The sequence below is a fragment of the Schistocerca nitens genome, chromosome 9 (assembly GCF_023898315.1).
Source record: "Schistocerca nitens isolate TAMUIC-IGC-003100 chromosome 9, iqSchNite1.1, whole genome shotgun sequence".
In the NCBI taxonomy this organism is placed as follows: Eukaryota; Metazoa; Arthropoda; class Insecta; order Orthoptera; family Acrididae; genus Schistocerca; species Schistocerca nitens.
Window position 1 is genome coordinate 253,462,624 of NC_064622.1, and position 14,275 is coordinate 253,476,898.

The 14,275-nt window shown below is 41.4% G+C and overlaps 1 protein-coding gene across 1 annotated transcript; it reads right to left on the minus strand.

The window, feature by feature from the left end:
- Positions 1 to 5,776: 5,776 nt before the first annotated feature.
- Positions 5,777 to 8,503, minus strand: LOC126204168 (uncharacterized). Its single transcript, XM_049938574.1, has 2 exons — positions 8,320 to 8,503; positions 5,777 to 6,240 (listed from the first exon to the last, which is right to left on the minus strand). Exons 1-2 carry the CDS (start codon positions 8,501 to 8,503, stop codon positions 5,777 to 5,779), a joined length of 648 nt encoding a protein of 215 aa, XP_049794531.1.
- Between the last annotated feature and the right edge of the window lie 5,772 nt (positions 8,504 to 14,275).

The following is a 14,275-nucleotide window of genomic DNA, read 5'->3' on the forward strand; positions in this document are numbered from 1 at the left end:
GACTTTTAGATTTTCTTGTCTCTTCGTATATTTCTTAAGGTACTCAGGTTAATTATCCCAGTCTTGAACTTGCCTGTTAACAGTAACTGTAAGTTTCTAAACAATAAACAACACAGAAAATCATCTGCGGTAATTTATTCATTTCGATACTACTAAGGGTATCTTGTTAAGAAGAACAAGGAATTACATTTATTTACTTATTATGACAAAAACCATTGATATCTGGTTTGACTGAAAATCAAAACAGTTACTTACTTACTCTGAATTACCTAAAACATATTTCATCTTCAGCTGAGGAGCACGAGCGACATACGGCAATATGAATAAAACAATTATAATTGAAAAATTAAAAAAGGATGGCTTATGAATGGACAAATGTCAAACTAAACGAGTTGCAGCTATCTGCTTACGTTGACTAAAATAGAGCATGCCGCAAGTTGCCGATGGTATCGTACTAAACACTCAATAACGTAATACTAAGATTTTCAAATGGTTCAAATGGCTCTGAGCACTATGAGACTTAACATCTGAGGTCATCAGTCCCCTACACTTAGAACTACTTAAATCTAACTAACACACATCAATGCCCGAGGCAGGAGTCGAACCTGCGACCGTAGCGGTCACGCGGTTCCAGACTGAAGCGCCTAGAACCGCACGGCCACACCGGCCTAGAACCACTCAGCTACAACGGCCGGCCTCAGATTATCCTGCAGCGACGTATACTAAGTGATCAAAAGTATCCGGACACCTGGCTGAAAATGAATTACAAGTTCCTGGCGGCCTCCATCGGTAATGCTGGAATTCAGTATGGTGTCGGCCCACTATTAGCCTTAATGACAGCTTCCACTCTCGCAGGCATACGTTCAATCAGGTGCTGAAAGGTTCCTTAGGGAATGGTGGCCAATACTTCACGGAGTACTGCATTGAGGAGACATATCGATGTCCGTTGGTGAGGTCTGGCACTAAGTTCGCATTCCAAAACACCCAGAGGTGTTCTGTAGGATTCAGGTCAGGACTCTGTGCATGCCAGTCCATTACAGGGGTTTTATTGTCGTGTAACCACTCGGCTACAGGACGTGCATTATGGACAGGTGCTCGATCGTGTTGAAAGAAGCGATCTGCAATCCCCGAATTGCTCTTCAACAGTGGGAAGGAAGACGCTGCTTAAAACATCAGTGCAGGCTTGCGCTGTGATAGTGCCACGCAAAACAACAAGAGATGCAAGCCCCCTGCTTGAAAAACACAACCACACAATAACAGTAGCGCCTCCGCATTTTACTGTTGGCACTACACATTCTGGCAGATGACGTTCACCGGGAATTCGCCACACCCACACCGAGACATCGGATCGCCACATTGTGTACCGTGATTCGTCACTCCACACAACGTTTTTCCACTGTTCAATCGTCCAATGTTTATGCTCCTTGGCATTTACCGGCTTGATGTGTGGCTTAACCCTGCTGTTCTGTTCACTTTTACTTGACATATATACTGTTCGGGTCAATATGACCCGACATATCAAAATGCTTTAGAAACATAAATTTTGGTACAGTTTTAGCTATCGACATTGTTGTTCTATTCCAGTACCTTGTTAGTAATAATAATAATAATAATAATAATAATAATAATGGTAATAATAATAATAATAACAATGCATACAACTTTATTGAGGGATATTTTTCATTTAAATATGCACATAAATTTGAAACAACAGACAGTTTCCATTACAGGCATTCAACTTAGAAAGCACTACAGTTTTTCCATACTTCTATTCTTATTGTTGACAGTTTAGACGTAAGTATTGACATTTTCTAACAACAGACAGTTGTCATTACAGATATTCATCTTAGAGCACACTACAGTACAGAACACACTACAGTTTTTTTATTACATTCCAACATAGAAAGCACTACAACTTTAGAATCCTCTCTTCTTACTGATTGTAGTTTAGGCACAAGTATTCACATAAATTTGAAACAACAGAATTTTCAATACAATCATCTTATAAAATACTACAGTTCTTTTCTTACTGCTTGCACTGTGGACACAAGTAGGTTACATGTTTCTTGCAAATATGTTTACTACATTTTCCACACACCATGTTTGTTTTATTGTCATTACTTGATGGACAGAACTTACAGCGTGCACGTTTTGTAGATTTTCTTGTTGTTACCGATTCTGACACACCACCCACATCATTCGGGTTTTGGATGCTTGTGACCATTCTCAAAGAATCTTCTGTTCTTGGGAAATGCGTTCTTGATGCAATATGTTCTTTTATCAGTGACTTTCCAAGTTCCTCCAAGAATATTCTCCTTCTAGTCAATTTGCTTGCATTCCAATTAGGGTCAACCGAAATCCACAAAACGTATGCATTATAAGCAGAAACATCAAGAATATTGTAGAAAACTATCATTGGCCACCTATTACTTTTTCGTTTGCATGTATATGTACCTAATAACTGATCAAGCGTGTCTACAGCACCTTTGGTTGAATTATAGTCCAAAATCATTTTTGGCTTCTTATCAGCCCTGTCACTGATTTCCGCATCATGGTGGAGAGTGCTCATAAGTACAACATTCTTGTGTCTCTTAGGAATATAATTAACCACAGTAGTGTCATTTGTGAAGTAAAATGAAGAGCTGTGTACCTCCTTGTTGGTCATTTTGTGTGGAAGCTCCGGCTTATTTTTCCGTATAGTTCCCAACATAGTCAATTTCCTTTTCAGAAGCAGCTGCCCCAAATTGTACGACGTAAAAAAGTTGTCACACGTGATATTCTGACCACGTAACTCAGAAGTGAGATCAGATACCACCCTCATTCCCTGATTTCTTTCTGGTGCCGCTCCACTCACCTTTCCTGTATAAATTTGGGCTTTCAGTACGTATGAAGTTTTGCTGTCACACATGGTCCATATTTTGATCCCATATTTTGCCGGTTTACTTGGGATATACTGCTTGAATGGACAGCGACCTCTAAATGCTACTAACTGCTCGTCAACAGTAACATTTTCTCCTGGATTATACAGTTTAGGAAGGACCTCTACCCACTTCTCCCAAATACTACGAATTGCGGCAAGTTTGTCAGTACGTCGTCTTTCCTCTCTAGTAGATTTCTTGTCAAATCGCAGGACACGTGATATCTTACAGAATGTTTCATGAGACATGGTTGCTCGAAATATGTTTCGCCCAGTATCTTTATCCCACAAACTTTTTGTAGACTCCCCATGAGATCGATATACACCCGCTAGGAGTAAGAGTCCTAAGTATGCATGGAAAACAGAACCATCAATATCTGTCCACTGTTCACCATAAACTCGCTGCCCTTCAATATTTGTCATCTCTATTATTTCATTTTGAAGCGCTGTGTGAAATACTGCTTCAAATGAACATTTTACATCAGATATTCTGCTGACTGCATACCTGGTAACTCCTGGGGTACTCTTGATGATGTTCGAAGCTGGTAGGCGACCATGTTGTGCTGGTGGATGCAACTGCCATTCTATATTCCCATTTTTAGAAAGAAAAGTCTCTACACTATTTTGTATGGGCTGTGGACTGTCGTAACTGTCATCGGAACACTCGCTTTCAGATGCATTGCTGATGTGATCTTCAAACTCAGAAAGTGATCCTTCATCTGGTGAGGCATTTACTATTTCTTCCAACTCACGATCATTCAATGGTCTCATCGCCATGGTGTCACAAGTCAAACTGGGCAGAAACAAAGCATTCCAATTATTGAGAACTGCCAATTATTATTTCCTGGGGAAAGCAACAAACAAGCCCATTGTTGTGAACGCATGGAGCTTTAGGTGATTGTTGAGAGTAAGTTGGAATGATGCAGTCACTATTCCCACACAACACAACAAAAATAATTTTCGCCATTTCCAGATTTTAGAAATAAATACGAGTTACACTAAACATATTTGTGTCGGGTCATTATGACCCGAACATTACATATGCAACTATTACAGTTGAAGCCCAAACTTCTTAAACTTTTTTAAAACCTTTTAAAACACATGCTGCTCATCCATTTTCAGACAAAGTCACAAAGTTTCATAAATATATATTGGTATTTACATAATGTAAAATAACGTTCATATTCGTTTCGGGTCATATAGACCCGAACAGAACAGCAGGGTTAAGAGCAGCCGCTAGACCATTAAATTCTAGTTTTCTCGTCTCCTGCTTAACTGTCATAGTACTTACAGTGCGTCCTGATGCAGTTTGGAATTCCTGTGTGATGGTCTGGATAGATGTCTGCCTATTATACGTTACGACCCTCTTCAACTGTCGGCGGTCTCTGTCAGTCAACAGACGAGGTCGACCTGTAAGATTTTGTGCTGTACGTCTCCTTCACGTTTCTAATTCACTATCACATCCGAAACAGTGGATCTAGGGATGTTTAGGAGCGTGGAAATGTCGCATACAGACGTATGACACAAGTGACACCCAATCACCTGACCACGTTCGAAGTCCGCGAGTTCGCGGAACTCCCTCCCCATGCTGCTCTCTCACGGTGTCTAATGACTATTGCTGTCACTGATATGGAGTACCTGGCAATGGGTGACAGCACAATTCATCTAATATGAAAAACGTATGTTTTTGCGGTGTGCAGATACTTTTGATTACTTATTGTACCATCATGATACACAAAATAGTAATCTAAGTTGCTATCAATATGAAATAGTACAACAGCAATTGTATAAATGCAAATAAAATTAAATCGAATGAAACTGTGCAATATAAACTCAAATGAGACTAATTAATTTTTCCTAAACATGAAAGAAATAAAAAAACTGTATTACTATAGTAACAGTAGCACGTTTCTCCAGTGAAATAATAAAATTTCTTTTTCAAAACTTAATTTTTTTTTAATTTACCGCTAAATAGCTGTTTTAGTTTCGAAATTTCAGTGAATATTTTTTTCACATCGTCTATGTTGTGCCAAGCAAACAAAACTCGTCAGCACAGTGATGGTTTTTAGATTTACTTCTGGAGGACACCGAATAGGCTCGTTTCACACTGGGACACTTGTGACGGTCACCGGTGACGGTCACCGGTGACTGTGGCGAACACTTCTGGGTCACTGGTGTCCCACACTGCAGCTGTGGCCAACTGATTAGTTGGTGAAATGGACTCGAGCGAGGAGGAACTGTTGTTAGTACTTGTAATGAGGAGGAGGAGAATGAATACAAAACGTTCATTACACATACATCCACTGCTACGTGATCGGCTGGAGAAAGGATTGTATTACACCCTTTATGACGATCTGAGACAATCTGAGAAGAAGTTTTTTCAGTATTTTCGAATGTCAAAAACTTCATTTGATGAACTACTAGAAAATGTGAAAGAAGCAATCACAGGAAAAGACACTATACTAAGGAAGGCTATCCCACCAGAGGAAAAACTTGCTCTTACATTAAGGTAGGAACTGTAGTAATATTTTATTTTATTGAAAGAACATTTTAAAGATTTTAACTGGTATTAATATACATTACAAAATATTGAAAAACTTTCACTGATAGTTTTAAGTTCATTGTTTCTCTGCCTGTGCTGTTGAAAAGTATATTAAGGACTCGTCACTGTACTCGGAGGGCGCTGGCGAGCACACAGCTGGTAACTGATCGGACAACCTCGACTGTCCTCCAGTGCAGCCTTGAACTGTTCCATGATATGCACGGTCGTCATGCGGATCCCCCGTAGCGTAATTTGGTACCGGCGCAAATCCTATTTGGGACGAAGAGGAAGCAGAAGCGCTGTAATATTGTTGGGCATTAATAATGACATTCATCAAATCTGATTTCACTTTCAATCTTGCATGACTGGGTAATTTTTTTTAATTCAGGTACTAAAGACTGCATAAACAAGCTATCTTCGTCGGCTTGCTGTGATGAATTGTCTTTTCTGGCGTACTTTTCCTTCAAAATGTTATATAGGATATCTTCTTCTTCAAGACTCTTCTGTTCACGTGGCCTTTTTTGCCGTCGCTCAGCAGTTTTTTCACGTGCCTCCTGCTCTAAATTTTCTCCTTCATCAAACTCATTTCTGTCTTCATCATCATCATTGTCAATACTAGAAGTAGTGTTCATACAGTCAGTTGTTAGGAATCGCAGCTGATAGAAGTAGATATACTTCTTCCTACCAGTTGCTGCAGAACCACTCTTTTCTGTTTTTTGCCTTAATAACACACTGGTATAACTGGCCCTTAAGCTCTTCCATTTCCTTTGAAGGATTGTCCCTGCAACAAACAAAAACCACCATAGTATTGTAATATCTAATATATAAAAATGAATGTTTGTTTGATTTTGTTCGTATTTTATGCGCAGCCGTACCGTTCATCCGATTGCGATGAAACTTTGTCACTTGCGCGAAAGTTATAGGCATAGTACAATTATTAACATTTATTAAAATTATAGTTGCCGGGTGTTTCAGCTGGTTATCTATAATGTCTACGTGTGCGTGCGCGTGTATGCTTGTGCGTAACCTGCATAATTTTGTAGTTTTGCTCCATATGCTTTATCTTATTTTTACAGGTAGTTGGGGGCCGGATCATCCATGATGGACTTACATTTTCAGCACAGAATTGGAGTATCAACTATCTCGTATATTATACGAGACGTTTGCTCTGCCATATGGCGTAAAATGAAGTCAAAATGTTTTGCCGACCTCTCGAAAGATCTATGGCTTGCCTCAGCTGAAGGATTCCATAAGAGGGCCAACTTCCTCATTGTGTGGGTGCAGTGGACGGGAAGCACATCAGAATTGTAAAACCCACTTCCAGTGGTTCACTCTACTATAATTATAAGAACTATTTTTCCATTCTGGTGTTAGCTATTTGTGATTCGACGTACAAATTCTTAAAAAATGGTTCAAATGGCTCTGAGCACTATGGGACTCAACTGCTGAGGTCATTAGTCCCCTAGAACTTAGAACTAGTTAAACCTAACTAACCTAAGATCATCACAAACATCCATGCCCGAGGCAGGATTCGAACCTGCGACCGTAGCGGTCTTACGGTTCCAGACTGCAGCGCCTTTAACCGCACGGCCACTTCGGCCGGCTACAAATTCTTATTTATAGACGTTGGAGCATATGGGAAATCGTCCGACTCAACTGTGTTTCGTAATACAGTGTTAAATAATAAACTACAAGTAGGTACGCTAGATTTACCTGCACCAAAACAACTGACATTATCGTTTGAAAGACCTATGCCATTCATGTTAGTAGGAGATGAAGATTTCGGATTGTCAAAATTCATTTTGCGCCCTTCTGGTGGAAAGTATTTAGACATTAAAAGACGTGTGTTCAACTATAGACTGTGCAGAGCTAGAAGGTACATCGAGTGTACTTTTGGAATTCTTGCAAACAAGTGGCGCATTTTCTATCGACTACTGGATGCTAAATTAGATTTGGCAGAGTCTATTGTGAAGACATGTTGCCTCGTCCATAACTGTGTGCGTGATCGTGATGGAATACAGTTTGAGGATACGCTAACTATTCAGGGATTGCAGGACATGTCACCTTGCTTGGTCCGTGGAGAAAATATTGCGAACGGTATCAGAGAAGATTTCGCAAACTACTTCGTCAGCCCTGAAGACGAAGTGCCATGGCAGCTGCAAAAAATCTAAGTGCTAGAAATGTTATGTGAACATTAATGTCGTTAGGCCTAAATGTTCATTGGAATTGTATTTGAAATGTGCAGTGTTCAATTATTACCATGTTAACTGTAACAAACCATACTGTTGCGTTCACTGAACTGATTAAAACTTGCAATTAAAATTATAATTACAATGCACTTTTTTGTATTACAGTTGTGTGTACCTAATTGATCAGAACCCAAGCACGAGCACTGTTCTCATTCGGCTGTAAAAAACTTGTACGTTAATAGTATTAAGGTAAATAAATGAAATTCATTATTATAGTAAAAACATATGCGTAAATTATTGTTGTTTTGAATAATATTTTAACTGTATTTTTCGGACCATAAGGTGGAGCGCCTTATTAGACTACGAAAAGTCGTACCCTTAATTTTGTTATGAAAATGTTGAAATAAAACTATTTATTTTATTTTACTTTCATTCGCCCTGTAGGGGTGAGTACATGGTTTCTGCGCTCATCCATTTTGTCCATTCTTCTCGCATTGAGACTGCATAGCAGTACACTTGCTATTGGTAATGCAAAAGAAAAGGGGTGAGGGACAGCATTCTTCTTGTAGGTTATTAACCTCCTAGTCTCGTACAGGGATAGAAAATATATTTCGCTATTCTTGTGGTCCGAAAAATACGGTATTAAAGTGAAAAAAGAATATAGAACTTACCAATTTTGTTTCTTTCATCTATGCTCTTTTCATCGAAATCAGGCACAAACTTCGTAATAATTTCTTGCCACGCTTTCATTTTCATGACTTTGTTACTGTAGTCATCGCTTTTCATATCCCAAATAACGGGACGACTTTCCACTTCACTTATAAAATCTTCTGTGTTGATGAACTCTGAACTCATGGTTGCACTGTGTGGAGAACCACTGGGCTCAGCAACGGCTGCCTGTCTGTTGGCAACTCTGCACTGCTGTGTCTGTGATCCGTGTCCCAGTGTGAACACTCCAATACAAGCTAATGCATGTCCGGCGGTGACCGCAGCGAACACAGTGTCGGTGTCCGTCACATGTGGCGAGGGTGAGTCACTGCTGGGTCACCGTGACTCGGTGACTCAGTGCAGTGTCCCGGTGTGAATGCTCCAATTCAAGCGAATGTATCTCTATCAGTGACCGTCACCGGTGACCGTCACAAGTGTCCCAGTGTGAAACGAGCCTAACTTACACATTTTAAATGACTTTATTATGGCTTGAACATGATGAAACACTTAACACTGAAACTATACATTGCCAAACGAAAATCATGTACATTTGTTGCTGTCTCTGAACCCTAACGTATTACTTTATAGAGTAAAATATAATTGCTGAGCAGCTTTCCCTTCTTGATAAAATATAAATGATTAAGTGCAATTGATTATATACCTTGCTGCATAGTTGTGTGTAATATATCTATCGCAGTGTTGGCACTGTAGGTATACGATGCATCCGGCGATTGTTGCAGACTGGAGAGAGCTGCACTCCGCTCTGGCTTAAGTAAGCACCCTCCAGTAATAACGTATCGAAACCCTTGAGGGCGTAATTCGTCTAGCAGTGGCTGTGCTTGCTAACGGTTTCGTCTCGGGATAGCAACCTTGCCCTGGGGCCTCGTTCCTCGGAGGATAGCCGGCCGAAGTGGCCGTGCGGTTAAAGGCGCTGCAGTCTGGAACCGCAAGACCGCTACGGTCGCAGGTTCGAATCCTGCCTCGGGCATGGATGTTTGTGATGTCCTTAGGTTAGTTAGGTTTAACTAGTTCTAAGTTCTAGGGGACTAATGACCTCAGCAGTTGAGTCCCATAGTGCTCAGAGCCATTTGAACCTCGGAGGATACCACAGTCTCCATGTGACTTGAGCGCCCCATCTGGTGACGAATGTAACAGGTAATCAAAGTAAGCAACAGTTCTCATTTTAAATTAGGGGTTGTAATCACTTTATTTTATTAACAGAAGCTATATATCATTTTTGTTAATTTTTTTATGTAACTCCTTGCTCTTTTGAAGAAGGACCGTTAGCGGTATCGAAATCTGGGTTCAACTGTAAAAATAAATAATTCCTGCAACTGACTGGCTGTGTACATTATTATTTGCCTAAAGATTAATTACATAATGTAAAAGTTTTCATGGTTCCGCTCATGTAATTTTCTGTGACATACGACACACCTGTACGATGGTGGCTAGTATACACTCTTTTTTAATTTATGTAAAGGAATTTGCTGTTCGTTTATTCTTAATAACTCATTTCAACCCCAGCCTCCTTTTCATAAACGTTTCTCAATTCCTGAGCAATCAGGGTGTCTAATATACAATCTTTTCTCATTTATGTAAAGGAATTTGCTGTTCCTTTATTCTTAATAACTCATTTCAACCTCAGCCTTCTGTTCATAAACGTTTCTCAATTTCTGAGTAATCAGTCACTGAAAGTGCTGTTAACAGCCTTTAACATCAGATGAGTTCTCTTCAAAATTGTTAAAACTCTCACGGCCACTTATTCACTTGTTACCTGTTGTCGAACTTCTTGGGATTTTCGACTGACGGTCGTTTTATCATTTTACTTACTGTTGGCCAAATCAAGTGGCAGCATCACGTTCAACCCGTCTCCTGCTACGGACGCCGCGTTATTTATTTATTTTTTTCTTTATCATTTTACGAATCGCCTGGACTCCCAACCTCTCTCTCTATTCACATTGTTCAGTATTGCAGAATGCTCAGACTTGTAACATTCCATTTTTCATAACAGGGCTTCGTGTAACTTCACAGGGTCGTGAAACTGCACCTAGGAATTTCCATTATCCATTTCCTCTACATGGGCCTTTAATACAATCATCGTAATGGCTTCCATTTGTGATACAACGTCTTCACGTGAGTAGTCTTTGACTCTCCTTGTTTGCGCCTACTTTTTAATTGCTTTACTGTGATACGTTTTGCGTTTTGTTTGTAGTGTAGCGGCCTGGATTGAAACCTCTGCCGTAGCTGTGATGGAGCGAGGAGTGCGGTGTAGCCGGCAAGTCGGCAGGCTTGGCGCTGGTGATACAACATTAGTGGGACAAGAAATTCAATACACTGAAGTCTACAATCTCGTGTTCTCCTGTATGGCGGTACCCAAGCCAGTGGTAGCGCAGCGAACTGCCTGGAGATTCTTGACGCTGTTCCAGCAGTCTTCAGAAGACCTTGCTCCGGCCCCATCCGTTCATGTGAACGCGAAAACGGTGTCGGAGGGCGCCAAGTCTCACTGGCGGCCGTATAGCTACAACCGTACAGCAGGCGCTGTTGACCAGGACAGTGACTGCATGTTACCTGAGCATTCTAGTGCATATCTAAGGGGTGTGTGCAGGTAAACTCTCGGCAACTCTACTCGTTGTGGTGACAAAACAACAGCACAGTCCTCCCACAAAAGAAGGCCTGGGGTATTGATGACTGCACAGAGGTACTAGACGAGGGCGGCAGCGCTGAGAGTTCCTCCTGAATATCACGACATGTGGACGGTGTGCCAAAGTGTCAAACACCGTAAAAGTCTCTATCAGTAGTTGACAGGTCGGCAGGTCACAGTGACCAGTTTCAGCAGACATAGCAGGTAACAATTTAGATGGGGGAAGTCATCTTGGCGAATGGAAGCCGTTTATCATAGGCTCGGGCTCTTAGATGGTGTACTGTAACGTAATTCCTGAAGGCTCAGAAACCCAAGAATTTATTACTATAATTGCTTAGGCTTACGCGGCCGGAGTCAGTCGACATAAAAGTTTTTTGGGTGTCGTACCGCGTCATAATGATAAAACTAAATCACCAATGAAACGAACTATCTTTTTAAAATTATGACGAAATGGCATGCGCAGTGAACAGTAATAACAAAGTGTAAGGGACATTGCAGAGCCTGAACGCAACAGAAGATCCAGAAGAAGGCCGCTGCCACCGTGGCCGAAACGTTGGTTTTTCTCCAGCAGCAGTAATTTATTGCTGTTCATCTGAGGCATTGACTGTGTGCCTATCTGGCAATGAGCACATCTGGTCTACTTTTTCATACTCATGAGTGGTCTTCACCACCACTGTATTTCACAAGATTGGCTTTCTAGGCTTCAGTATATCAGCAGGCTGATAGTTCTTGTGAAAATTTTACTCTGTCTGCCGGCCGGAGTGACCGAGCGGTTCTAGTCTCTTCGGTCTGGAAGCGCGCGACCGCTACGGTCGCAGGTTCGAATCCTGCCTCGGGCATGGATGAGTGTGATGTCCTTAGGTTACTTAGGTTTAAGTAGTTCTAAATTCTAGGGGACTGATTACCTCAGATGTTAAGTCACATAGTGCTCAGAGCTATTTGAACCATTTTTTTTACTCTGTCTTCCGAAATAAAGCTGTGATTTATTCTTCTCGCTGAGGTCATATTGCAAAGTTTGCCGCTGAGGACTCTTGCTCGTGGTAGGTAATGTCTTCTGGGTTTTCTCGGCTATTTGCTGCCTGTCATTCTGACAAAGCGCGTTGGCCAGGCTTGTCGTAGCTTGGTGTTGGCTGGAGATCACTTCGAGATAATTTTACATTTGTACATAAAAATTCCTATTGTGTAAGAGTAGTAAATGAACCTGCAACTCGCACGTACAGGTCTACAGGCACTTTACTCGGAGCTTTGTTTCCATGAAGGTAGTAACGGCTATTTCAGAAATACTCTTACACAGGGTTTGTCAGGACGAAAGGTACATGCTTTGAGGAGTGATAAAAATACTGATTCTGAACACGAAAAGTCATATGAACATATGCCCTGTTCTTAACTGTTTGCGAGAAAACTAATGAAAACAATGGAAAACACGAAAAATGCAGGTGAGTCTAAATGAAACATTTTGAACTAATGTTTTATTTAATTGCGTTCATTTCCACATAAGAGAGACAGCCAGTAGACAGCTGCAGTGTTGTTGATATGGGCTCATTCGTTCCTTTGTGCCAGAAAGGGCTTTGCATCACCTCGGTTCAGAGAGTTCCGGCACCTGTACAGAAAATTGGAATAGAGTTCTACATAAATATCATTTCGCCCTTTTTATTGCTAATGGAAACCACACATTACGTGTTGTACCAACATACAGCGAGACCTTCAGAGGAGGTGGTGCTGTACATACCGGTATTCTAATACCCAGTAGCACGTCCTCTTGTATTCATGCATGCCTGGATTCGTCGTGGCATACTATCCGAAAGTTCATCAAGGCATTGTTGGTCCAAATTGTCCCACTCCTCAAGGCGATTCGGCGTAGATTCCTCAGAGTAGTTGGTGGGTCACGTTGTCCACAAACAGCTCTTTCCAATCTATCCCCGGCATGTTCGATAGGGTTCATGTCTGGAGAACATGCTAGCCATTCTAGTCGAGCGATGTCGCAATCTCGAAGAAAGTCATTCACAACATGTGCATGACTACAGACAACACGAGCCGTGTACTTGCTTCCTGGTGGATAGATTGGAAGTGAGCGGCTGTCTGATCCCCTCCATCTAATATGGGCTGCTCATGCATGGCTGTTTACCTCTTTGGGCGGGTTTAGTGACATCTCTGTACAATCAAAGGGACTCTGTCTGTGATACTATATCAACAATCAACGTCTGTCTTCAGGAGTCTAGGAATCGTTGTGATGCTAAACTTTTTTTCATGTGTGTATAAAATAAGAGCGAGAGATTTTTCCTTTGTGTTGCTCTAAAGCCTCTCGGAGTGCCCGCGCGGTTTAAGGCGCCATGTCGCAGATTCCGTGGGCCCTCCCGCAGGAGTTTCGAGTCCTTCCTCGGGCATAAGTGCTTGAGTTGTTCTTAGCATAAATTAGTTTAAGTTACTCTGAGTACTGCGTAAGTCTAGGGGCCGATGACCTCAGCAGTTTGGTCCCTTAGGAATTCACACACATTTGAACTTTTGTTGCTCTAAAGCCTACCTCACAAACGGCAGTCTGATATTGGGTGACCTCGGTAGCCAAAAAATGACTCCACGGCGATTGATCCATCAACCAAGAAACGTTTCAGTGAGGTACTGTGTCACTCGCCGTACGGAATATGCAGGAGCTTCGACGCGCTGAAAGTAAAAAAAGACGTCGTGTTGCCAAAGGAATGTCCTCTAAGCGTTCTACTAAGACGTTTTGAAGGAAAACTAGATGCTGTGTTCCTTTAACACGGTTATCCAAAATACTGGACCGATCAGTTGGTCATACGACACGTGTCCACTAAGAAACATCGTTGAAAATTTACTTCCATAGCAGCATGCAGATTTTTCATCTACCCACACTTGAGAATTGGACGTGCCGTTGCACGTAAATGTTGACTCATTAGTGAACAGAATTCGTGGAATACAGCGTTCGTTGGCAATAATCCAATGACAGAATTCCTTTCGTCTCGCATCATCTCCTACACGCAGTTGTTGCAGTGTCTGTCGATGATACGGATGCAGTCGCTGCTCAATGCAGTGCGTATCTCACATGTTAGTGGAATACAAAGCTGTACAGCATTTCTTCTACAGATGGTAGTTGTGCTGCGTCCTACCACTGACAATGTGAAACACCCTACTAAACGTCCTGCTATATTCTGCTATATCCTGCTGCATCCTCTGTGTTTAGGAAGTCGTTCGTATTCGCTGACAGTGGCTTTGGAATTTCCATTGCTAAACCCGTAGTTATAAAGACCTGCCGCATTTTCACC

Excerpts from the sequence above, each read along its gene's own strand:
- LOC126204168 (XM_049938574.1), bottom strand. The coding sequence starts at position 8,503 with ATGAGTTCAGAGTTCATCAACACAGAAGATTTTATAAGTGAAGTGGAA. Across the intron at positions 6,241-8,319 it reads AGATGAAAGAAACAAAATTG|GGACAATCCTTCAAAGGAAA; the intron begins GTAAGTTCTATA and ends TGTTTGTTGCAG.